This window comes from Babylonia areolata, chromosome 1 (genome assembly GCF_041734735.1).
Source record: "Babylonia areolata isolate BAREFJ2019XMU chromosome 1, ASM4173473v1, whole genome shotgun sequence".
In the NCBI taxonomy this organism is placed as follows: domain Eukaryota; kingdom Metazoa; phylum Mollusca; class Gastropoda; order Neogastropoda; family Buccinidae; genus Babylonia; species Babylonia areolata.
The window spans coordinates 77,425,414-77,449,421 of NC_134876.1; the positions used below are offsets into that span (position 1 = coordinate 77,425,414).

A 24,008-nucleotide genomic window follows, 5' to 3' on the forward strand; every position below is an offset into this window, starting at 1 on the left:
TTGGTAAGTAGAGTGAATGAAGAATCAGATACATGTAAAAGTAAGAAAAGGGCTGTACCTTGTATGTAGTTGGAGATATTCCACAGGATATAATCAACAAATTTTGCACACTTGTTTTCCAAAAACGTCAACCACAATGTTTATAGGTATTTTCACATCTTTTACAGAGTCAAAATATCAAAATTGGCATTAAACTGTACAAAAAATGTTCTGGCTGTAGAATCATGATATGAATATAACTGAAACAATGAAATTATAAGTATTGTATTATTTGTTTGAGACACGCCCACCGACGCCACACACTCGCACATCTACAATACTTTATGCAATCACAGGCAAAAACAGAAATAAATGTTTTCTTTTAGCTCATGCTGCTTTCAAAAGCAGCAAGAATGCTTTAAATCAAAATAATTTCCAGTTTTCTTGCTTGATTTGGTCAAGAAATCGCAACAGATCCATGCCTAACCCACTTTACCACCCCTCCCCACCCCCATCAACCACCCCCCAGTTTTTGTAGCTGGAGACACAAAACTGAATGAACAAGCAAGCCAGCATGCCCAAGTGTCAAAATAACAAAGCTGTTTTCACCAGAATCCCTGTCAGCAAACGAATCATCTCTGGTGACAAGGTCACTCATTTCCTGAACTTTGTCAACTTCAGTGTCACTCATTGTTTACAAAAATACGAAGATCTGGACTTGTAAACTCCGTCAAAGTTTGTGCAAACACAAGCAGGGAGGCAGTAACACCAGAACGAGGCAGTTTTACGAAGGCTGCCGAGTATTGCCGTACAATGTCGGACCTTATGTAAACAGAGCCACGATCGTGGCCCATCGCACTTCACAGGGAAAGCCACGATCGTGGCTCATCGCGCTCTCCGGGTTAACCTTTGCTGGCTATCGTGGGTCGTACACGACCCAGAAGGGTACAAAAATGCAAATATCTCAGCCAATTCTTAATATTTTTCTAGGAAATTTCAGAAATGCTTCCTACACCTAAAAGGCCAACTTTTGCCAAAAAATGAAAAAAATTAATTGATTAGTTAATGAGTAATTAAAGGTGGTATTTTAACTACACACGGACGCTTGTGTGTGTCGTGTATGACCCATGCTTTTTAAAGAGGAAAAAACATGGTCACCCCTCAAAAGCTCGTGTGGGTCATGCACAACCCATACCTTTTTAATAGTGATTTCAGAAGGTTTAATTTGCAAGTAGTGAAGGAAAATAAGGAAGTTTTACTTTCAATAGCCTCACAACCCCACTACTCTCCCACTACGCCCCTCCCCCGCTCCGTCCCTTTTGCCTGTCTTCAGCTATAACCCCCTTCCATCCCTTTCTCTAACAGCATGTACCTGTGTGACTGAATATCTTTGATTGTGCGTGTATAGGATGCTATGAGTCATCTCTCTCTCTGTGTCTCGCTGTCTCTCTCTCTCTCTTTCTGTCTGTCTCTCTCTCTCTGTGTCTCAGTCTTTCTCTCTCTCTCTATCTATTTCTGTGTGCATAAGTGGGGTTTGTATGTATGTGCATGTGGTGTTATGCGTTTGTGTGTGTGATCAGTTGTGTGTGCGTGTGTGTGAGTGTGTGTGTGTGTGTATGTTCGTGTGTGTGAATGCGTGAGCATGTGTTTCTTCTGAGTGTATGTGTTTGTGTGAGTCTCTGTGTGCGTGTGTGAGCGCATGTGTGTGCAATCAGTTGTTACGCTATGTTTTCCTTTTCTATATTTTGTTATAAGCTTTGGAGGAATATACAGGTTTTTGCCTCTTTACAAAGTATGGGTCTTGCACGACCCACACAAGCTTTGGAGGAATATACAGGTTTTTGTCTCTTTAAAAGGTATGTGTCGTGGATGACCCACATGAGCTTCCGTGTGTAGTCAAAAACGACAGAGGTGTGGGCCGTGGACGACCCACATGAGCTTCCGTGCGTAGTCAAAAGCGACACCCAGCGAAGGTTAAGTCTCTGAAGTAACACATCCTTTGGTAGATCTTAAAGCACTTCTGAAGGAAAAGTTGTGCAATTATGTATTCCACAAAACCATTGTTCCAGTTGTTATATAAAGTTGAAATATTCCTATTCATTGCCCGCAGTCAGGTCTATTTTTCTCCTGCATGCTGCTTGCCGCTTTGTCTCTCATTGCCTCCAATCATTGGGTAGCGGTGTAGCCTCAAGTGTAGTATTGTTTTGCTGTAATACTTTCAGTTTATTCACGGAAAAGGATGTCACGGTAAATAATTACGCACATGAATGTAAACATTTGTTTGAAAGTACAGGATTGAGCAATATTACAGAACTGGTGTGCTCTCATCAGTCAGCCGGTGTGTGTAGAGACAGACTTAATGGTCTGCTGTCTAGTCAGTGCTGTTGGTCGTCATCATCTGCTTTCTGGTGGCCTCTCTCAGGCCCTTCAGGAAGGGCAGAAGATCTGGACAATGACAGACAAGACTGTTAATTTAAAAACAAAACAAAAAAGAAGTACTGAAAAGACACTGCTGGAATTATCACTGTGCACTGGATACAGAATTTCTAATGAAAAAAAAAAGGCTTATTAACTACATACAGAAAAAAAATCGGTGGTCACATTTTTGTGTACACAGTTAAACACACACACACAACACACACATCTGTGCTTACATGCCTACTTCAGTGCACAGTGTATTTAAACACACAGTTTCCTCCACTTCCTCCCCATTCCAATATACACCGTACCTGACCCTCCTGTCCCTGATGCGTCCAGATAATCACATTTATTTTCTGTCTGTTTGGCACGTGAAGCCTGGACAATGTACCTGTCAAATCATATTGCCCAGTTAAGAAAAAAGCACCAAAAAAGCATGTGATAATCATAACAAACAAAAACCACACTGTGTGAAAATATCTGGAACGAGACGCATTGAAAGACAGCATTTCAGACAACAGAACACTTGTATGTAATAATCTGAATATCTAACACATCTTGTGTAATATTATCTGAAAAACCGTACAATAATATCTGAATAATTCAACACCTTGTGTAACAGCATTTGAGCAAGAAAACACTGTGTGTAACAGCAACTGAAAAACGGGACATCCTGTATAACGTCATTTACAACAGAACATGAACAAACGTTTATCCACTGATAGGGATACCAAAGAAAAACAACACCAAACAATGAAACAAAAAGCAACTCATCAATTTCTTGTAAATACAGTCACACATGTCACAATCTAGAGAAACTGTTGTTAAAAAGAGAAAAGAAAAACCAAACAAAACACACACACACATACACACAAGAGAGAGAGAGAGAGAGAACTGGGAAAAATGATAATGACTGAAATGAAATAAGCGCAGTCTTTAACTATCATGTTACAGCAAGGGAAGGGGATGAAAACATTGATATTTCAAACAGCTCATGTCCAGTTACCATGAACGCACACCAAATACAAGTTTATGAATGGTTTGTTGTGACACAGGCATTGTGACTCACTTGGAAACGATCTGGATATGATAGGAACGGAATTTTATCACAGCAGACAGCAGATTGTCGAAAGCTTGTCTCAGGTCCTCACTGGTGCTTTTCCTCACTGCAAACACACACACACACACACACATGCCCACCTGCTTTTGACATTCATACAGCTGAAAGTACAGAACATGTTTGTTTCACTGTGTTGTTAATAGTAGTAGCTGTCCTTGTTTTTCTATACTGTTGTTGTTAGTAATACATATAGTAGTCCTTGTTTCACTGTGCTATCATTGTAAGTAGCAGTTACCCTTGTTCCTCTATGTTGTAGGCAGAAGAAGTCCTTGTTCCGCTATGTTGTAAGTAGTAGTAATCCTTATTCTGCTATGTTGTAACAGTAGTAATCCTTGTTCTGCTGTGTTGTAAGTAGTATTCCGCTATGTTGTATGTAGTAGTAGTAGTAGTAGTCCTTGTTCCACTATGTTTTAGGTAGTAGTAGTCCTTGTTCCACTATGTTGTAAGTAGTAGTAGTCCTTGTTCCGCTATGTTGTATGTAGTAGTAGTAGTTCTTGCTCCACTATGTTGTAAGTAGTAGTAGTCCTTGTTTCACTATGTTTCAAGCAGCAGTAGTAATTATTGTTTCGCTATGTTGTAAGTAGTAGTAATCCTTGTTCCACTATGTTGTAAGTAGTAGCAGTCCTTGTTCCGCTATGTTGTATATAGTAGTAGTAGTCCTGGTTCCGCTATGTGTTAGGTAGTAGTAGTCCTTGCTCCACTATGTTGTAAGTAGTAGTAGTCCTTGTTCTGCTATGTTGTATGTAGTAGTAGTAGTAGTTCTTGCTCCATTATGTTGTAAGTAGTAGTACTTGTTTCACTATGTTTCAAGCAGCAGTAGTAATCCTTATTTCGCTATGTTGTAAGTAGTACTAATCCTTGTTTCGCTATGTTGTATGTAGTAGTAATCCTTGTTTTGTTATGTTGTAAGTAGTAGTAGTCCTTGTTCCGCTATTTTGCATGTTGTTGTAGTCTTTGTTCTGCTATGTTGTAAGTAGCAGTAAACCTTGTTTCTCAATGTTTTAAGTCATAGCAGTAGTCCTTGTTCCGCAATGGTGTAAGTAGTCGTAGTCCTTGTTCCGCTATGTTGTAAGTAGCAGTTGTCCTTGTTCTGCTACATTGCAAGTAGCAGTAGTCCTTGTTCTGCTATGTTGTAAGTAGTTGTAGTCCTTGTTCCGCAATGGTGTAAGTAGCAGTTGTCCTTGTTCCGCTACGTTGTAAGTAGCAGTTGTCTTTGTTCTGCTACATTGCAAGTAGCAGTAGTCCTTGTTCTGCTATGTTGTAAGTAGTAGTTGTTCTTGTTCCGCAATGTTGTAAATAGTAGTAATCCTTGTTTCGCTGTGTTGTAAGTAGTCGTAGTAATCCTTGTTTCGCTATGTTGTAAGTAGCATTCGTAATACTTGTTTCGTTATGTAGTATGTAGTTGTCTTTGTTCCACTATTTGTAAGTAGTAATTGTCCTTGTTCCGCTATGTTGTAAGTAGTAGCTGTCCTTGTTTCGCTATGTTGTAAGTAGTAGTTGTCCTTGTTTGCTATGTTGTAAATAGTAGTTGTAATTCCTGTTTCACTATGTTGTAAGTAGCATTAGTAATACTTGTTTCGTTATGTTGTATGTAGTTGTAGTTGTCCTTGTTCCACTGTGTTGTAAGTAGTAGTAATCCTTGTTTCGCTATGTTGCAAGTAGTAGTAGTAATCCTTGTTTCGCTATGTTGCAAGTAGTAGTAGTAATCCTTGTTTCGCTATGTTGTAAGTAGCATTAGTAATACTTGTTTCGTTATGTTGTATATAGTTGGAGTTGTCCTTGTTCCACTATTTGTAAGTAGTAATTGTCCTTGTTCCGATATGTTGTAAGTAGTAGTTGTCCTTGTTTTGCTATGTTGTAAGTAGTAGTAGTCCTTGTTTCGCTATGTTGCAAGTCATAGTAGCAGTCCTTGTTTTGCAATGTTGTAAGTAGAAGTTGTTTGTTTCATTAATGTTGTGTGCAGTAGAAAAAGTCCTTGTTTTACTATGTTGTAAGTTGTAGTAGTAGTTGTAGTGCTTGTTTTGCTGTGTTGTTGACAGTTGTAATAGTAGTTGTCATTGTTTCGCAATGTCACATCTTTGAAATCAAAGAAAAAAAAAGTTAACTTGATCTTAATTTGAACTTTAAATTAAAAAAAATTCATTTAATTTCTTTTTTCTTTATTGATTAGTTAATTCATAATGTATTTCATTATTGTCGAGGCTTTATGTTTGTTTGCATACATAAAACTTTTCTCTTTTTCCTTTAAGAAGTAAAAACACTGTTTCATTGTAAAGTTTACGTATTTAGTACATATTGAAAATGTATTTTGAAAAAGACAACAAAAAAAGAGTATAATCATGCAACATACATACATACATAAATGCCAAGAAAAACACAGATTTCATGTCTCATGAGTGATTAAAAAATTCCAAGAATGAAACCAGAACTGTGTGTGGTGGGGTGGGAGGAAGGGAGGAGAGGGTCTATAAAAAGTTCTCTTTCTCCCACATGATATAGATCCAGATCAAAGTTTCAAACCCCCCCCTTGTTTTCATCATGGCTTCCTAGCTTGGAAACATGGTAACATACACTCCACATAAAAACCAATTTTCTACAGTTTCCTGTTTTAGGGTTATATTCCTTTGTATTAACTCATTGCAGCCCATGTTACATGCCTGCTACAACTCCCCAGGACCAACACTACATGAGACCACTGCAGAAAAAAAAACAGGGTGGTTCACTATAATGACGAAAACTGATGGAGAATTGTTGATTTAACTGATTGAACAAAGCTTCGTTTTCATACTTCCAGAATCCTTAAATGCTTCAGTTTAAAACGCCAGCTGTACCATGCAAGAATAAACAAAATTGATACAGTGTGTTGGTACGAGAATACTTGAACCTGGTTCACAGGGGAAGTAATCATGGTACGAGTAAACTCATACCTGGAGTAGAATGAATCAACAATAACTGAATAACATAACTGCAATTAGACAATGACATCATGTAAACTGCACGCATAGAATTTTGAGATGTCATAAACCATAGCCACTCAGTAATCCCAGCATCATTAATGTTACACGGAATATAAACGGGGAAGAATCCAAGCAGATCTTGTGGATCTGGAGGTTAAGCAAAATAAACCAGAGACAAAAGAAAACATTCATAAACCAGAAATTTGTTTTAATCTGGAAGACTTAAACCAATAATTGGTTTGAGTGGCTAGAATTTTTTCCAATGTTCACACTAATCCAAATTTGGTACTGACAGACTGAGTATTTCCAGAGAAAAAGAATTCGTTAACGTTTGCCAGAGATACACACACACACATAACACACAGACAACCAAATCAGGGTTATTATGTAGACTCACTTTATTTACACACGTGAGCCAAAAAATAAAGGAAATTAAGGAAAAGACAGAGTAATATACCCATATCCTGAAGGTTTTCAGACTGATCTTCCATGGCAGCGATGAAATGCTGATGGCCGGGAAGCATGTGTCTTCGCATCGTCAAAAAAAAGGCACTATTTTCTGAAAACAAAAACAGGGTAAACTATTCTCAAAAATACATCTGACATCACATCATCACACACACAACGTATATAGGCTGCATCATTCCTTAAGTATTAATAGCATTATTAGTACATTGAAAATAATATTAAAGTAGAAACTGGGACCGAAAAACTATGTTCAAAACATCTGCTGATGTTGTGTGGAGAAAGTTAAATTCCTCTATACTGGTCTGTGTGTTTAAAAGACAAAATGTCACATTTTCATTTGGTTTATAACTCCCTCTGCATCGTGTTTCTTGAGACAATGATACGATCATCTATAAAAGTTCATGCTGAGCTTTAATATCAATATCTGTCTGCCTCAGGCGATTTGGTTGGCAGGGATAACCGTCTCTGTGACACCATGCTGACACCACCATGCTAATATAAAAAAAAGGAATCGGCACTGAGAATGTCGATTTTTATTTGGATGCTTCTAAATGCCAGCTTGGCATTCTTCCACATGAACTATTTCAACTTCCAGCTCCCTGTAATACAATTATATTGACAAAATTATCTTCTTTTATCTGATTCCATTAGTCTCTCATAATTGGGGTGAGAAAAGTGCCTAACAGCATGGCACGACATAGGTGGGATATGTCACCTGGAGAATGTTGAACACCCATCAGAGCGTCTAACGCCTGAAAGATTCCACTCTGAGCTGCACTGCCGCCTTTAGCCTGTCACACAAGAGATTTCTATTGAATGTAATGTAACCAAACATGAACATACTTTGGCTGCTAAGGGCAGTATATACAAATACACGTGGCATGTTTGCCCTCTTCATCACTTGAAACATCTAGATAGACAAAAAAAATGTAACAGTTTAGCGGCATATCTGGCACAAAGTCTAGCATTCAATCCCTTATCCTTCCTTTGAGACCGCACCCACCACACACAAGACACACAAAAATCTGAATGTTCTGCTGTCCAGCTGGCATGGTCTCAGATTCCATTATCAGAACACACACACACACACACACACACACACACACATGCATTTGAATCCAATAAATGGAAGCAACACAAAGAAGCAGAAAGTTTAGGCTAAAATTAGACAATACATTTAAAGTACACATCTACACAAATCACACACAGAGAAATAAAAAGCAAACTTTTTTTTTTTAACACAGGCGGCTCGAAACGCATATAACCAGTACATCCAACTAAACACATGACAGCCACAGAGGCCCACGCTAACCAGCTCTTTCCTCCCCACTCCCATCCCATTGGGATCAAGGTCAGGATGCGAAGTGAACTCTGAAACTGAACTGGTGCCAGTGGCACAGCTGTGACACACACACACACACACACACACACAGAGTTACCTGTAACGGCTGGTCAGATACCCCTTCATAGATCAGACCATCAGGCAATGGGTTGTCCTCCCCACCCCATCTGTCAGAGCCACAGAACAAATCTGATCACTGTCTGCCCCCAAGATGAACTGTTTCTCAACTTAAAAAAAAAAAAAAATCTGTAACTTTCTGCCTGTTGAGTGCACAAGGCCCCCATGAATTTAAAGAAAAATGTTATTGTGAGCACATACTAAGTGCACTTATCTGATATGACTAAAGAAGCATCTGCTGATAATCCCAAAAGTGAAAGTTCTCCATATCGATTGACACAGAATGACTTGCTTCACTTCAGGTCTTGTTTCCCTGAGTAGTGATGTCATCTTGGAAACTGGACTGAAATCTGAGTAACTGTAATCGAACTGAAAGGTGAGCAAAACTAAGACAAAGCCTTTCTCTGTCTTCATCACAACTTTCTGTCTTCAATAACTTGTAACAAAAACTCCAAGTGTTTGTGCAAGAGTCCACATGAAAACAGATTGTTGGTATTTTTTATTATTATTATTTTTTTTAATACTTTCTTTCCAATTTACAACACAGTTACTAAATGTGTAAACTGCATTAGCTGATCAAATGCCTGATCGAATGACAGAAACGTAGCTTGGTGCACATACTGCAGGAAAGGATGATGGCTGCTGAAAAGAGGGTGCTGCATATGCATACAGAAGAGAGGAAATATACTAAGGGAGGTCATTATCTACAGCTACTTGTGATTTATCTGCCTGGGCAGAGTATTACTTTGCATATGACAGGAATCAAACCCCTGCCACAGTCTGAATTAGTGGGTGTTGGGATAGTGTGTGTAATCAAAATCAAATTTTTGTCAATCTACTGAAACGTCCAGGTTGGTGCTAGGCAGTCTCAGCTATGCTGGATACGGATTTCACCAATATCCAAACAACTCATAATTATGTTTGTATCTGTTGAATTTTTAACCCATTCCCATCAACGACTTTACCACTCAGATACTTCATAACAAAAGAAGCTATCACATACAGAATGATTCTCATGTTGATGGACCTTACAAACAAGATGGCATACAAGTTGAAAACTGTGTCCCTGATTCCAGTCTTTAGCATGTTCATTCTTGTTAATTCAGAACACTCTTTAAAATACTGGTATGCAAAAGTCACATCAATGGAGCAGTTAGTGTCATTCTGTGTGTCTATGCAGAATTTCTTTCTCTTTTCTTTAAACTGCAGACAAGAAATAGAATGTCTGTCGTCTTAAAACTGCAGCTTAAGCAAACACTAGCTACTGGCAACCTTAATTCTAATTCAACAAAAAAATGAGAACAACCCAAGAAAATCTTGCATATCCAGGGTAAATGAAATAAAACGTTCACAACCCAGAATCTGGTTAATCTGGTTTACCATCTGACTTACACCTCTGTAACTGGTGTGTGTGGAACTTTCTTTTCTATGATCCATCTTTGGTATTGACAGACTAAGTGTTTCCAGAGAAAATCATTTTGTGAAAGTTTACCATGGACACACACACACACACACACACACACGTGCACGTATGCATGCACACACACACACACAAACACACACATTCATACATACACATACATAAACACATGTGCAACAGTATCAAAATCATTACACAGACTAACTTTGTTTACACATGTGAACCAAACAATACTAACATTCAAAAATATAAATCTGACATGAAATTAACATCATGATAAAGTGAAGACATGCCAAAGAAAAGATAAGGAGCATCCAGTCTTGCAGTTTATGATAAGCATATTTACTGAGTGGCCATTTTACTTTTAGTTTATTTTAATATGTTTCAGTCTGGTCACTTATAAGTCTGCTTAGGAAAGGAGAATTTTGAGAAAATAAAGAGTTTACCCTCCAAGGTAAGGCCTCATTGTGTTGAAAAATGTAGCTGCTGACAACTTTTCTGCAACAAGAAGAGAGGAAGCACGGTCTAGCACAGAGATAACATCTATTCAATCTAATAGTATAAAGAATGTATACAGAAAATAAAATAACAATTCCCCAATGATGATTCTGGAGGCTCTTCCAGTTATAAACACAGTGTCCCCACTTCCTGGAATTTAGGTGCCAGAAATTTCCTCATTTCTTCTGTTTTTGTTCCTGGCTTTTTCTTTTTCTTTCTGCCATCCCTTTCTTTCTGGTTTTTTGCTGTGCTGGTCCATTCACCTGTATTCTTTTAAATAATGTTTGGAATATTTTGGTACTTTCTGGACTTCACAATTGGGCATTTTATTATGAGCATTTTCTTTTTTTCATATGTCTGTTTTTTGGTGAATAACTTTGCTGTATTATGTATATCTTTTTCGTGAGCAGATTCCTTTTTTTTTTTTTTTTTTTTTCATTTTGCAGGCAAAAAATTGATGGAATGCATCATGTCAGAGGACAGTGTCAGTTTCTGTGCATGAGAATGACTACTTGAGCTCACTTTTCTTGTCCAGGTTTCCTTCATTTCAGGTTCTAAGGGACTGATGCTGGAATGTTTTCAACTGTGATATTTCCTTGAGCAGTCCACTGGGCTGCAAACAGAAAGTACTTACTTGCTTACTTGCACAGTTTCGGTTTCTCAAGAATGTGTCACTGCCTTCAGACAAATCCATATATGCTACACCACATCCGCTAGGCAGATGTCTGACAGCAGCATAACCTAACACGCTAGTCAGTCCCTGAGTGCATGCATGTATATATTTGTGTACCTATCAAGGTGGATTTCATCTAAAAAATGTCGCCAAAGGACAACACTTGTTGCACATATGACTTCAGTGTATCATCTCATCAGAATGACTAGACACTTAGTTTGATTTTCCAGTCAAACTTGGGAGAAAGGGCAGGAGTGGGAATCGAACCCACACCCACACGGACACTGTATCAGCACAAACAAGCTTCCACTGCACTGCACAGAGAATACATAAAACAGACCTGATCTCAGTTGCCACTGAAACAGGCATGTGGGGAAACATTGCTGAGGAACCTGCTTGATGGGGAAAAAAAAGATTGTGAAATAGGGGATCAAGTGTGCTAAGGAAGAGTGAATCACACAGCTGGTTGAGAAAAGCCAGTGGAAGATAACAGGCTGCTGCCAACCCAGTGTCATCAACTTTCTGATGTGAAAAAACAGCTGCCCCAAGACTGGACTGTCAGCCATTGCTGAAGCTGTTCAGAACTAAGTGTGAACACCATCAGAAGCAATCCAGCCTTGGGGGGCAGATGGAGACCACTGCTCTACACCAGCATGCAGTTGGAACAGTTTTTATTCAAGCTTTTGTTTTGCCCTGAGGGTAAGCTAAGACAAAACATACAAATAACATGCAACAGAAATCAGTGCACTTCAGTCCCATTCATTCAAACACAGAAAATATAACAAACTACCTATTCAACAAATATGCATGTTGTAGTTGTTGGGGTGGGTTCTATCTTCGATACAGCGTTTTCCACAAGAGGGCAAGGAAGAACAAGAGGGGGAGGAAAAGGGAATGAACACCTAACACAAGGTCGTTTTACAGAGGTTCTCTATTCTGATCTCATCAATGCGTCAATGCGCAACAATGCGCGAACCTCTCATCAGTGTGACAACAGGCCAAACATTGAAACACTAGGACCTGTCCGGTCCAGCCGATTCTCACACTCTGGCTTACAGTTGCTGTGACGGGATCAGCTAAGCTATCCAGAACTGTACTCACTGACACTGAGGAACGATGATCACAATAAAATCATATTCATAAGAAACACGCAATTGCTTCCCCTAGCATCACAAGCACCAACATGCAATTGCTTCCCCTAGCATCACAAGCACCAACATGCAATTGCTTCCCCTAGCATCACAAGCACCAACATGCAATTGCTTCCCCTAGCATCACAAGCACCAACATGCAATTGCTTCCCCTAGCATCACAAGCAACAACATGCACACGCAATCTCAACCACACATTCATTCAAAGTGCCACAAAAATAAATGCTATTACATGCATGTAGTAGATATACAACAAAACAGTTGAGATACAATCCAGTATAGTGTGGTCATCAAAAGCAGCCTCTTGTTTTATACCTTATTTCTGGAAAATAAATTCAGTGTCACACGAAACGTTTTTGCATGTTTAACAAGTTTGGATTTATGCTGTGAATTCATAAGTTAGCAGAGTTAAAAATCAAATATCTAACAGTGTTAAAAATTCAGTTTTAGCAGAGTTAGATTATTATCGTAAGTAGTAAAGAAGAATTTATTTGCTGTAAGTTATTAGTTGCTTTAAATCAGTTTGTTTTAATCAGTGTAATGTAAGTCAAGGGGAGTCAATTCTACATTGTTTCAAGACATTTTTGAAGTAGTTTGTCCCCTTTTTTGTCAGGATCTTTTTGAGTTATGTGTCATGTGAACTTTGACACTGTAATTGTGAGCTGCTTTTATGTTTTTGATGATCACATCTCCATTCTGAACTGGCCAGTTCACATTTACATTCTGAAGTGGGCAGTTCTGCCATTACACTCAGTGGACCAGTAATTTTGTTCCTACAGCCTTTGTCACTTTCAGAAGGTATGTTCTTTTGTTACTAATTATCTTGGATGAGAAAGTTTATTGCTTTTGAAGAACTGTTTTGTCATTCAGTTTACTGTATTTGACATGTTGTATTTTTGAATGGTTTATTCATTTTCACTGAAATGGATTAAAAACTAAAGTTAAACTGTAATCAGTTTAATTTGATTGCAACTGCATTTGGCTTTTTTTTTCTTTTTTTTTCTTTGTAAAGTAAACTGATTTGTAGAAATCATAAATACTAACCCTGAAGCTGATGGAGTGAATTGTTTTATTGATAATAATCATTTAAAGTGAACTTCTATTATTTGTATATTTCTTGACTGAATGGTTTTGAGTGAATCTGTGAATTTAAAATGTATTGATGTGCTTGTAAATGGAGCCAGACTGTGAACTGTGTAACAGTTATTCATTAGTTGTAAATGTTTGGTTTCAGGGTTTTTTTACTTCAAGTTGTCTTTACTTCAAGCTGACTTTGCTCCACGCTCAGCCCCTTACTTCTGCGTCTGCCTGCCTGTTGTTGATCACATTCCTTTCTAAATAAATAAGAACTCTAATCTCGTCTTGCCATCCTAGCACAGCACGACACCCCCGTAACAATAAGGCTTGTAAATTTTATAGCATTTGGGTGGTGTTGGAAGTGCTTATTTACTGTTACATACCTACAATTTTTAGTTCTGTTCAGTTCACTTACTCAAAGAGGCATCACTATGTTTGGACAAATCCATACACGTTGCACCACATCTTCTAAGCAGATGCCTGACCCAGCAGCGTAACCCAACGCCCTTAGTCAGGCCTAGGTGGACAATAAAATGAAATGAAATAAAATAAGATACATAAACAAATAAAAGAAATGCAATTTTCAATGACTGGGAACAAACAACTGAATACATAATAAAATTAATAGGAAATTTTCTTTCAAATCACAAAAAAATACACTTTCTTTGTTCTTCTACACAATATTGTTAAAGCTTTACAGTGTGATCACCAACAGGGAGAAACCACTGTCTTGTGGGACTGACGGAGACCACAGCTCTACACCATATACAGCACTGAATCATTGTATGTCTCCTATATCTTCTCACAATGGAACTCACCGTGCATACGAGAGAAGGTATTCTTCATTATGTCAACAACATGCGTGAGGTTAACGAGGCCATCAGTCACAGCTTTTTCATCCCCTCTCTTTAATCCTTCCAGAACCATCAACAAAGCCTGAAAACACAAAATAAAACCTGTTCATTTTTTTGTTTGCTGATCGCTTTACTCAAACTGACATGTCAAGAAACTGAAATAAGGTTAACAGAGGAAAGCTTGTAGAAACTGAGTCGTCTGACTCAAAGTAAACATGGTTAAAAAAAGCAACAAAAAACAAGCTTTGATGGAAATGACTCCTGCTATTAAGGAAAGCTTATAACAAGAATGATTGTTCTCTCTTTCAGTATTTCCTTTGGAATTTCATTTCAAAGTCTCCATGAGAACTAAAAAACAACAACAACAACAACAACAACAAAACCACCCGAAACCAACACAAACAAACAACAACAACAACAACAAAAATTTGGGGTTCTGGTCTTTACATCTGAGCCCATGGCACTTTCACCTCTTAGCAGAAGCCAGCCATGGGCAAAAAAAACAACAATAAAACAAAAAAGACAATACAACCTCTGCTGGGGCTTAAACTTGCATCCATCAGTTTACAAAGCTAACCTCTCAACATGGCATCTGCTCTGTAACTTTAACAATAACTTCACTGCTTCCTCTGTAACTTTAACCCTTTTGCTGCCAGGGAAATAAAATTTAAGTGAAGTGTATTTGCCAGGTTTTTTTTCCTGAAAAAAAAAAAAAAAAATGGGCATCTATTTTCAAAAAATTCTGTGCTCTTTGTTACTGGAGAAAGACCCATAAAAATATACATTTTTTGAAAGGTAAATGAATAGAGAATACAAAACACATGATGTTTTCCCATTTTATATATTTTCAATGACATGCTGCTGTTTTGAAATCAGTGCTTTGGTTTTTTGTCACATTTTAAACTTGTTCATAACAAATAAAAGTCAGGTAGTTTACACTATAATATCATATTGTCTGGAGAAATGGATAATACCAATACACATAAATTATACTAGTACAACCACAATAAAATAAAATGAAAAGAAAAAAGAAAAAAAGAGACAAATACACAATGCATTGTGACTACTCCAAGTGATAACACATGGATGTGAGGCCACGCCCCCTCGGTCTCCACCCACCTCCTCTTCACCCATCTCACGGTGACTTTATCCAGTTCTCATCAGACTGTGTTGGCTGAGTGCCAAGAATGTCGCTCACAGTGTGTCCTGCTAATAATTTGGTCACTTTCTGTCAGCTGCTATAGCTGTACAGCCGGCATCACTCACTGATAGTCGTATCTTGGCCAGTTTCTTCATTGCTCCCTTTGTTTTCTATCAAATCGTCTGATAACAGTTCATCGCTGTCTTCGCCTTCGAATTTGTTTCAATTCTTTCTGAGCATCAGCTAAAGAAAGCAGTCTTGGTGGATTTACAGCACAACGATCGCATCTCTTGAGCACGGTGTCCGACATTTTGCAGAGCGAGTGAGGAGCCAGGCAGAAACACTGCGGCAGTAACCCAACCAAAACGTTCAAATAAAGGACTGCCTCATGACTTAGTGGAGTTTCTAGCTATGAATAGAATCTAGAATTATTCCCCAACCTTAAACTACCAGTATTTTTGTCAACGAACTCAATGCAAACCAGGGAAAAGTCAGAATATTTCGATGACGAGTTATCTCGTCATTGTGGCAACGAAGCGTACACGCTTGGACTGACGAGATATCTTGTCATATAGGCAGCCTATGGGTTAATAATAATGTTACTGCTTGAAGCGTAAGCCAGACAAGAACAAGAAAATAAGCCAATTTGCTGATGACGTTATTTGGATGAGCAGTCCTTTGTGGTTAGGCACAGGGCAGGCATTGGTCTTTCTTCACAGCAGATGTAGTGTTACATATATGGATCAGTCTGTATGCTTCCATGCCTCCTTAAAAACTGAAACTGACACTGTATACCACCCTAAAACAAAGAGACTTTTCCTGCACTTCATTTTCTTGTATAAGAGGAAAAGGGCATGTTAAAACAGAAACAGTACATTAACAAGAAAATGTCCCAACAGAGCATTGCAGAAACACGTTCACACACAGAAGCACACATCACACAGACACACACATCCAGAAACATGTTAACACACAGACACACATCCAGAAACATGTTCACACACAGACACACACATCCAGAAACATGTTCACACACAGACACACACATCCAGAAACATGTTCACACACAGAAGCACATCCAGAAACATGTTCACACACAGACACACACATCCAGAAACATGTTCACACACAGAAGCACATCCAGAAACGTGTTCACACACAGACACACACATCCAGAAACAAAAAAATTCATTCTTACCTTGATACCCTTGCCAAATTCTATCTCCACGGCAGCAGTGACAATGACAAACCATTCAGCTTCTTTCCCTCCAGGCAGGCAGTAGAGGGCGCTCATGTTGCTGATCAACATATAGCATATAGACATGTTAACAAACATCATTGCTAATCAACATATAGCATATAGACATGTTAACAAACATCACTGCTGATCAACATATAGCATATAGACATGTTAACAAACATCATTGCTGATCAACATATAACACACACACATTAATAAACTTCATTGCTGATCAGCATATAACATACAGATATGATTGATTGATTGACTGATTGATATGGATACTTATACAGCGCCGATCCTTGGTCGGAGACCAAGCTCTAAGCGCTTTACACATACGGAGTCATTTACACAACAGGCTGCCTACCTGGGTAGAGCTGACTGATGGCTGCCATTGGGCGCTCATCATTCGTTTCCTGTGTCATTCAATCAGATTTCAGGCACGCACACCTACACACTCAGACAAACATGTAACATTTAACATTTTATGTGCATGACCGTTTTGTTTATTTACCCCACCATGTAGGCAGCCATACTCCGTTTTCAGGGGGGTGTATGCTGGGTATGTTCTTGTTTCCATAACCCACGGAACACTGACATGGATTACAGGATCTTTAACGTGTGTATTTGAGCTTCTGCGTGCATATACACACTAAGGGGGTTCAGGCACTGGCACTGCTGATCAACATATAACAGACAGACATGTTTGTAAACACCACTGTTGATCAACATATAACGTACAGACATGTTAACAGGCATGTTCGCAAACATCACTGTTGATCAACATATAACACACAGACATGTTAATAAACATCATTGCTGATCAATATATAACATACAGATATCTTTATAAACATCACTGCTGATCAACCTATAACATACAGACATATTAATAAACATCATTGCTGACCAACATGTAACATACAAACAAGTTAATATAAACATCACTGCTGATCAACATATAACACACAGCCACGTTCGCAAACACCATTGCTGATCGACACATGACATACAGACTTGTTCATAAACATCATCTTCTGTTCATTTAAATTTCACTACAAAAAGTATGTTGCCCAAACAAGGATTTTGTTCCAGTACAAAGATTTCCAGCATATGTACTCATACAATCAATCTGAAACTCATCAAAGTAACCCAAATCACTGAGAAGCCTGACCAAAGCCCGCTTGAGATACTACTTTTTTTTTCTGAATTCAGATCTGAATCTGAGAAACTACACAACACACAACCAATTCAGTCTACACCATTGTGCGTTTCTGTCTCTCTGTGTTTCTCTTTCCTACTCCGCCTTGTCTGTCCCTTGTCTACGTCTCTTTCTCTCCCTCTTTCAGTGGTACTTACTCCAGCTCCAGGGGTCTGAAACAAAAAGGAAAAAGAAACAACTCGTAATGTATACGAGGGAAAGTCTTGACGACTACACATTACTTACATATTTAGGCAACATAAAATACTGTCACTCTCACAGCTACAGCAATGTATAATTATATCCTGGCACAAAGAAAAAAAGTTCCAATGAGGCATGACTGTTATTTCAATGACGTTGGTGACACCACCCAAAGCTGACAATAATGAAAACGTCAGCCAGGATTCTGGAGTTGCCAGCATCACAGAGGAGTGCAGATGCACTGCTTTGGAAATTAAGAATACTACTTTCAGACTGAGAACAATTCTCATTTCATGAATTCTTCCTCACTGGGTGATCTGCAGAAGAAGCCAGGAAGAGGAAACATGAAAAAATCAAACAATTCCAAGGAAAAGGGGACATTAACACATTTCTGCCCGCGAACGTCAAACCTACATCTGTGCAAATCAGTGTTTGTCGCCCATGGACGTAGTTTTGTTGTTCATCTGGTCTACTTTCAGTTTTGGTTGCAACTGAAGGGAAGAAACTCTTATTCAAACCAAACCAGAAGAGTTCAAATGAAGGGAAATTCAAGTTTCTTGTGTGTGACTTTGGAGCCAAAAAAGATGAGTTTTCAACAAAAATTGACTTTGGATGAGGCTGTCAATGAAATCATGAAGGACTCTTACAGTGAGGAGGAGAATGATGAATCGGAAAACAAAGTAGAGGAGGAAAACAGCGATAATTTCGTCGAAGCGAGTGCAGAGAAAGGTGAAGCAGTGGCGAATGATTCAGACTGCATGTTTTCTTTACATCTGTTGCGATATATTGTGCAAAAAAGCATGTTTTATGCATGTTTTTTTTTCTGTTTTCTTTTCTTTTAGCAATAATTTGTAATGACTTATTATAAATTTCCCACCTTTAAAGGCTTCAGTACTAAACTACAGTTATCTTTTAATAACAATGCCAAATTTGATCAAAATCCACCATATTTACAGATATTATGAGCTTTTTTTTTTTTTTTTTTTTTTTTTTTACCATACCCTCTAACTTCATCACATTGGTAATAAAAATTACTTGGGCAAGGGAAGGCAACTCAACATTAAAGGCTTGGGCAGAATAGTGTTAAAACATTTATCAACACCATGCAAAAGGTAATGGTAAAACATCTGAGAAAAAAAGAAGAAGAAAAACTTGGAAAAAGGGATGTTAAAGCATTTAAAAACACAACAAGAAAAAAAAGGCACAAAAGCATTTAAAAACCCCAAGTGAAAGGACACATCACAGCATATAAAGATGGCAACAGAAAAGACACATTACAGCATATAAAGACGGCAAGAGAAAGGACACATTACAGCATATAAAGACAGCAAGTAAAAGGACACATTACAGCATATAAAGACGGCAAGTGAAAGGACATATTACAGCATATAAAGACTCCAAGAGAAAGGGAAAATTAAGGCATTTAAGAACCTGAAAATGAAAGGAAACACAGAAACATTTAACTTCTTCAGAGCCAAGCATTATTTTGGCTTGCGCTTCCTATGTGTCAGGTGGTATCTGGTTGCAAAGGATAATAATTAACCAAAACATTATTGCATGCTAACTACTGCAAGAAAGTATACATATTTTCTTCTGAAAAGGAAAATGAACAGAATACCAATTTCACACTGGTCAACAATGAGTGAACCATAAATGTGAGATAAACAAATTTCACATACTTTCTGTCAGGTGGTTTGATTGATGAGAATGAAAATGAGAATGATGATTTGCAGAGAGGGTGGAGGATGGGGGTAGTCTGAGCCAGATGTTGTAAGGAAAGGGCAGAGAGCAGAACAGGAGGCCAAGAATAACTCTGCTGCTGACCCTGAGTTGAATCTAAGACACTTGTTCAGGGTAGGAAGGGATGGAGAGACTGACAAAATGAGATGGGAAAATTTTGTGCGTTGCATGAATCATTGGACCACGGAAAAAGAGGGCGCTAGTCAGGGATGCAAAGGGGAGGTAACCTACTCCGGGAGGTTAAATGCCGTAGCTATCGTTTTCTTCGCAGCGGATATTAGTTTGCCCAGGACAGGAATCAGACCCCTGCCGAAGTCTGCACTAGTGGGTCACGGTAAGTATGTTACATAAATGTAATTTTAGGAAGAAAATTTCCTTTTCTAAAACCAAGTTTGCATTCACTGAAGAAGGGATCAGCTTTTGGCTGTAGGCAAAATTGTGAACAGTGCTTGCCCCCTCTCCCTTCATTCTCATCAGTCAAACCGTCTGACAAGATTTTGTTACCACTAGCATCAGCTTCATCATCTTCAATGACTTGTGAAGCTTCTGCAACATTTTAGGCGAAAAAATCACAAAGGGTTTTGGCAACACGCTGATGTTTAAGCCACTAGGGCCTCATTGTCCACCATTTTGAAAGTGTCATCTAAATTTCCAAGAGGGGTACTGACAATAACATCTGGTAATTACCATACAGTGCGTGTTTAGCTGTTGCTCTGCATGGATGATGAAGGTAAACACATCAAGCTTTCTGGATACTGGCTATTGACACATCAGCTTTAAAATAGAACTGTAGAAAAAAATCTGAAATGACATGGATGTAAATGTACATGATGGGGCAAAAGAGCAAAGGATTTTTGCTGACATCTACATATAGATATACAATTCTTCTGTGTATTTAATGTGTCATGTTTTGTGCATCTGGGGTATTTCTGTGTCCATTAATCAACCAAACTCTACCACAGGCACTGCCAGAACAGCCCCCATGCAGGACCCTCAAAATTAAAGTCCATTGCTCTAACCACTCATCTATATATATATGTCCTGGCGTACTGAAGAGGTTAAAAATTTTGAAGACAAAGGAGACATTTAAGCACTCACTTGGTGGGATCAGTGAGTCTGTAGTTGGCCAGGCCCAGATCAGAGTGAGTCAGGACAGGCATGATTCCCAGCTCCTTGGACAGCCCACACAGAGGCACCGCTACACACGCCGGCAGGCCCTGCTCCACAACAATGCCAAGTACAATAAAACATCATTATTGTATTGTATCGTTTTGTATTGTATTGTATTGTATTGCATCACATCATATTGTACTGTATTGCGCTGTATTGCGTTGTATTGTAATGTAATGTAATGCACTGTATTGCATTGCGTTGCGCTGCCTTGTATTGTATTGTATGTGTATTGTATTGTACTGTATTGTATTGTACTGCATTGCATTGTAATGTATTGTATTGTATTGTATTATATTGTGCTGTATTACTTTTTGATCCATGCTTCCTATTCTGGTGCAATACCAGTAGGCCATGGTTCCACAATAATGAAGGATATGACTAAGCTTGGAAGTAAAAATGTGACAAAACTAATGTTTCTGAAACCAACATCACACAATGCAACAAGTGAAGGGGTGAAGGGAACTTTAAAAAATCTACAACAAAAAGGATCTATGATGGCATAGCATTAAGAAGAAAAACAGAAACAACTAAACATTAACACACACACACACACACACACACACACACACACACACACACACACTGTACATGTTCATGGCTTGGATTTTAATTCTCAGCCTGGTTTTTACTCGAGATACAGCACAGTATTTGTTATAATCTATCACCATAACTCATATTCACAGAATGCAGTTTTAATTCAGTTACACAACCAAACAACAGAGTCCTTAAAGTTTTACATAACAAAAATATAAAGATCCAACTAAATCCTGCATGTAAGAAAATAAGACCAACACCATTTTTGGCACTTCTGCAAATCTATGCTTTGTCACAGAACTGGACAATAAAAGGTGCCAATTGTTAATGTTTGGAATTCAAACGAAACTAACACCTTTAGTGCTCAGTCTCTCAACATCCATATGTAAAACAAACTTATGCTAACTTTTACATCCGTACGGAGAAGACATGCATTTCAATAGCTTATAGGTTCTAAACACACATTCACTTGTGATTAAGAAAACTGAACAGAAACTTACTGATACTTTTCATCTTTAGATTTCTTACAAACACTATGTTTCAAACTTAAATCAGGGCATTGATATGGGGCTGATGATGTACACAGTTTTGAGATTTCTCCTGCTAAATGCCACAGTACTGACCTTGGCAGCCCCTTCATCTCCATCTTGCCACACGTAACCCATTGTGATTATGATCAGCTGCAAATGAGCCAGCCTCTGTTGTCTGTGACCCTCTAGCCGTGTCCAGTCTAACAGCGCCATCTGAAATGAATGAATACATGTTGGAAATTGCTGATAACCCTGAGCAGAACATGGTCAGTGCTGCACAGTGACACACCATGGAAAATAAAGATCAAGTACAATCAGACTCAAATAATGATATTACAAATGATGGATAATACTTGTACAACACAGTTCCCCGGGTTCAATACGATGCATAAAATATGAATGACTGCATTAATACCCAATAAAAGCAATAATGGAAATGAACATTTCAGAATAAGTATGGTAAATGAACCCTTTCATGAATTCCCCGACACACACTGATAAACATAATTCATTCTATCCACCTGGCAAATAATTACTGAATTAGTTTAAAACTCATCTACAAAGCCACACATCTATATACCAATTATTATGATATGGAAAACATGTAGTAATTTCAAACAATTGTGTGGGAAATACAAACACACACACATGCACACAAACACACACACACACACAAACACAAGTTACATGGGAGAAAGAGTTGATTTTACCTGGAGAGTCTCCTGCCTCATGCTGCCATCTGCAATCCGCTGGGGCATTTCTGTAGCAAGACGATGCCAGGGCGCGAAGTAGTCTGGTAATGTGGTCTGCATCATTACAGCAATACATTATAAAATATTAATCAATCTGTGATTCATTTTAGATCATTTGCTCAGGCACAATACTGTCGAAATTTTGTGTAAGACTTAACGGAAACTCTATAAATTTATCCATTTGAAGATTGAAAGCTGTCAAAAAATAATCTGACCATTCCTCTTCAACATTTGAAAAAATAAGTTAACTGAATCTGGACTGAAATGAACAAAGTATTTCTGGTTTAAAAAAAAAGAAAAAGAAAAAAAGAATGGCGATTGAAATGACAGTAAAATGTAACCTTTATTTATTCTCTTTCTCTGCTTTCTCTCTCCCATCCTCTCTGTATGCAGCAACACACATACACAAACAACAACCAAAAAACAAAACAAAAAACAACTTATAGATACCAATGGATTCTCAAGGGCGAAGCCAGTTGTTTCAGAGACACAGAACTTCTCCAGATCCAGATCCATGGTGTTGTTGGTTTGTCCAGGCAAGTCCTGTCAGCTGCAAGGTAAATGTCAATTTCTTCTTTTATTGGAGTCAACTGCCATGCTCTCTCTGTCTCTAGACATATGACTTTTTTTTCAGTTACAGTCACACACAGTGACACACGCACACATATATACACACATATTTGTATATATATATATATATATATATATATATATATATATAGAGAGAGAGAGAGAGAGAGAGAGAATTCTTCTGTGTCATATTTTGTGCATCTGGGGTATTTCTGTGTTCAAAATCAACCAAACTATCACAGGCACTGCCGGGGCAGCATCCATGCAGGACCCTCAAAATCAAAGTCCAGTGCTCCAACCACTCATCTATCTTCTTCTTCTTCTTGGGCATTGGCGACCATTGTGGACATACTGACGGATCAGCTGCGCGAACATTTGGAACTGTGTTGTGGTTGTGGTTGTGGTTTGCACAGAAGAGGTGGGGAAAATAAGACAGCAACAAATCTACACAGTAATTATATAAAACCTGTCCAGACTGCAAAATTGGAAAGACCGTATTCCCCCTACCCTTCTCAGCCCAACACAAATGTACGCACTGACAGCTAGCTACCACACATATGATGATATAGTATGATACGCACGATGCACAATAATACAGAAGTGTCGATCGTGGGAGAAGACAAATGCCAACACTGCTACACACGCTTCTTTGTGCAATCAGCTCGCCTGTTTGCCATGCTCTTTATTGAGTTTATATGAAGAAACCGGAAATTCCAAAGGTAGGAAACCTTAAACCCATTAGCAACACGCACATGTGCAAAACAGGATAAAACAGTGTTCTGTTTCATGTCGTGTGATCAGCATCCATGACTTAGCAGACATAGAACCACAGACACAGACACTCTACTTTCG

The 24,008-nt window shown here is 38.4% G+C and overlaps 1 protein-coding gene across 2 annotated transcripts; it reads right to left on the reverse strand.

Moving 5' to 3' along the window:
- Window positions 1-1,279: 1,279 nt before the first annotated feature.
- On the reverse strand, window positions 1,280-24,008 carry LOC143287716 (myoglobin-like). Of its 2 annotated transcripts, none has more exons than XM_076595954.1 (15): window positions 23,909-24,008; window positions 23,037-23,136; window positions 22,545-22,640; window positions 21,928-22,047; window positions 20,696-20,814; window positions 17,815-17,829; window positions 16,414-16,513; window positions 14,039-14,156; window positions 10,268-10,319; window positions 8,382-8,451; window positions 7,658-7,733; window positions 6,932-7,033; window positions 3,467-3,563; window positions 2,709-2,788; window positions 1,280-2,424 (listed from the first exon to the last, which is right to left on the reverse strand). In XM_076595954.1, exons 2-15 carry the CDS (start codon window positions 23,100-23,102, stop codon window positions 2,351-2,353), a joined length of 1,185 nt encoding a protein of 394 aa, XP_076452069.1. In that variant the 5' UTR covers window positions 23,103-23,136; window positions 23,909-24,008; the 3' UTR covers window positions 1,280-2,350. The 2 variants fall into 2 exon arrangements, with proteins under 2 accessions (XP_076452069.1, XP_076452058.1); XM_076595943.1 differs by having other exon boundaries at window positions 1,282-2,424; window positions 23,738-24,002.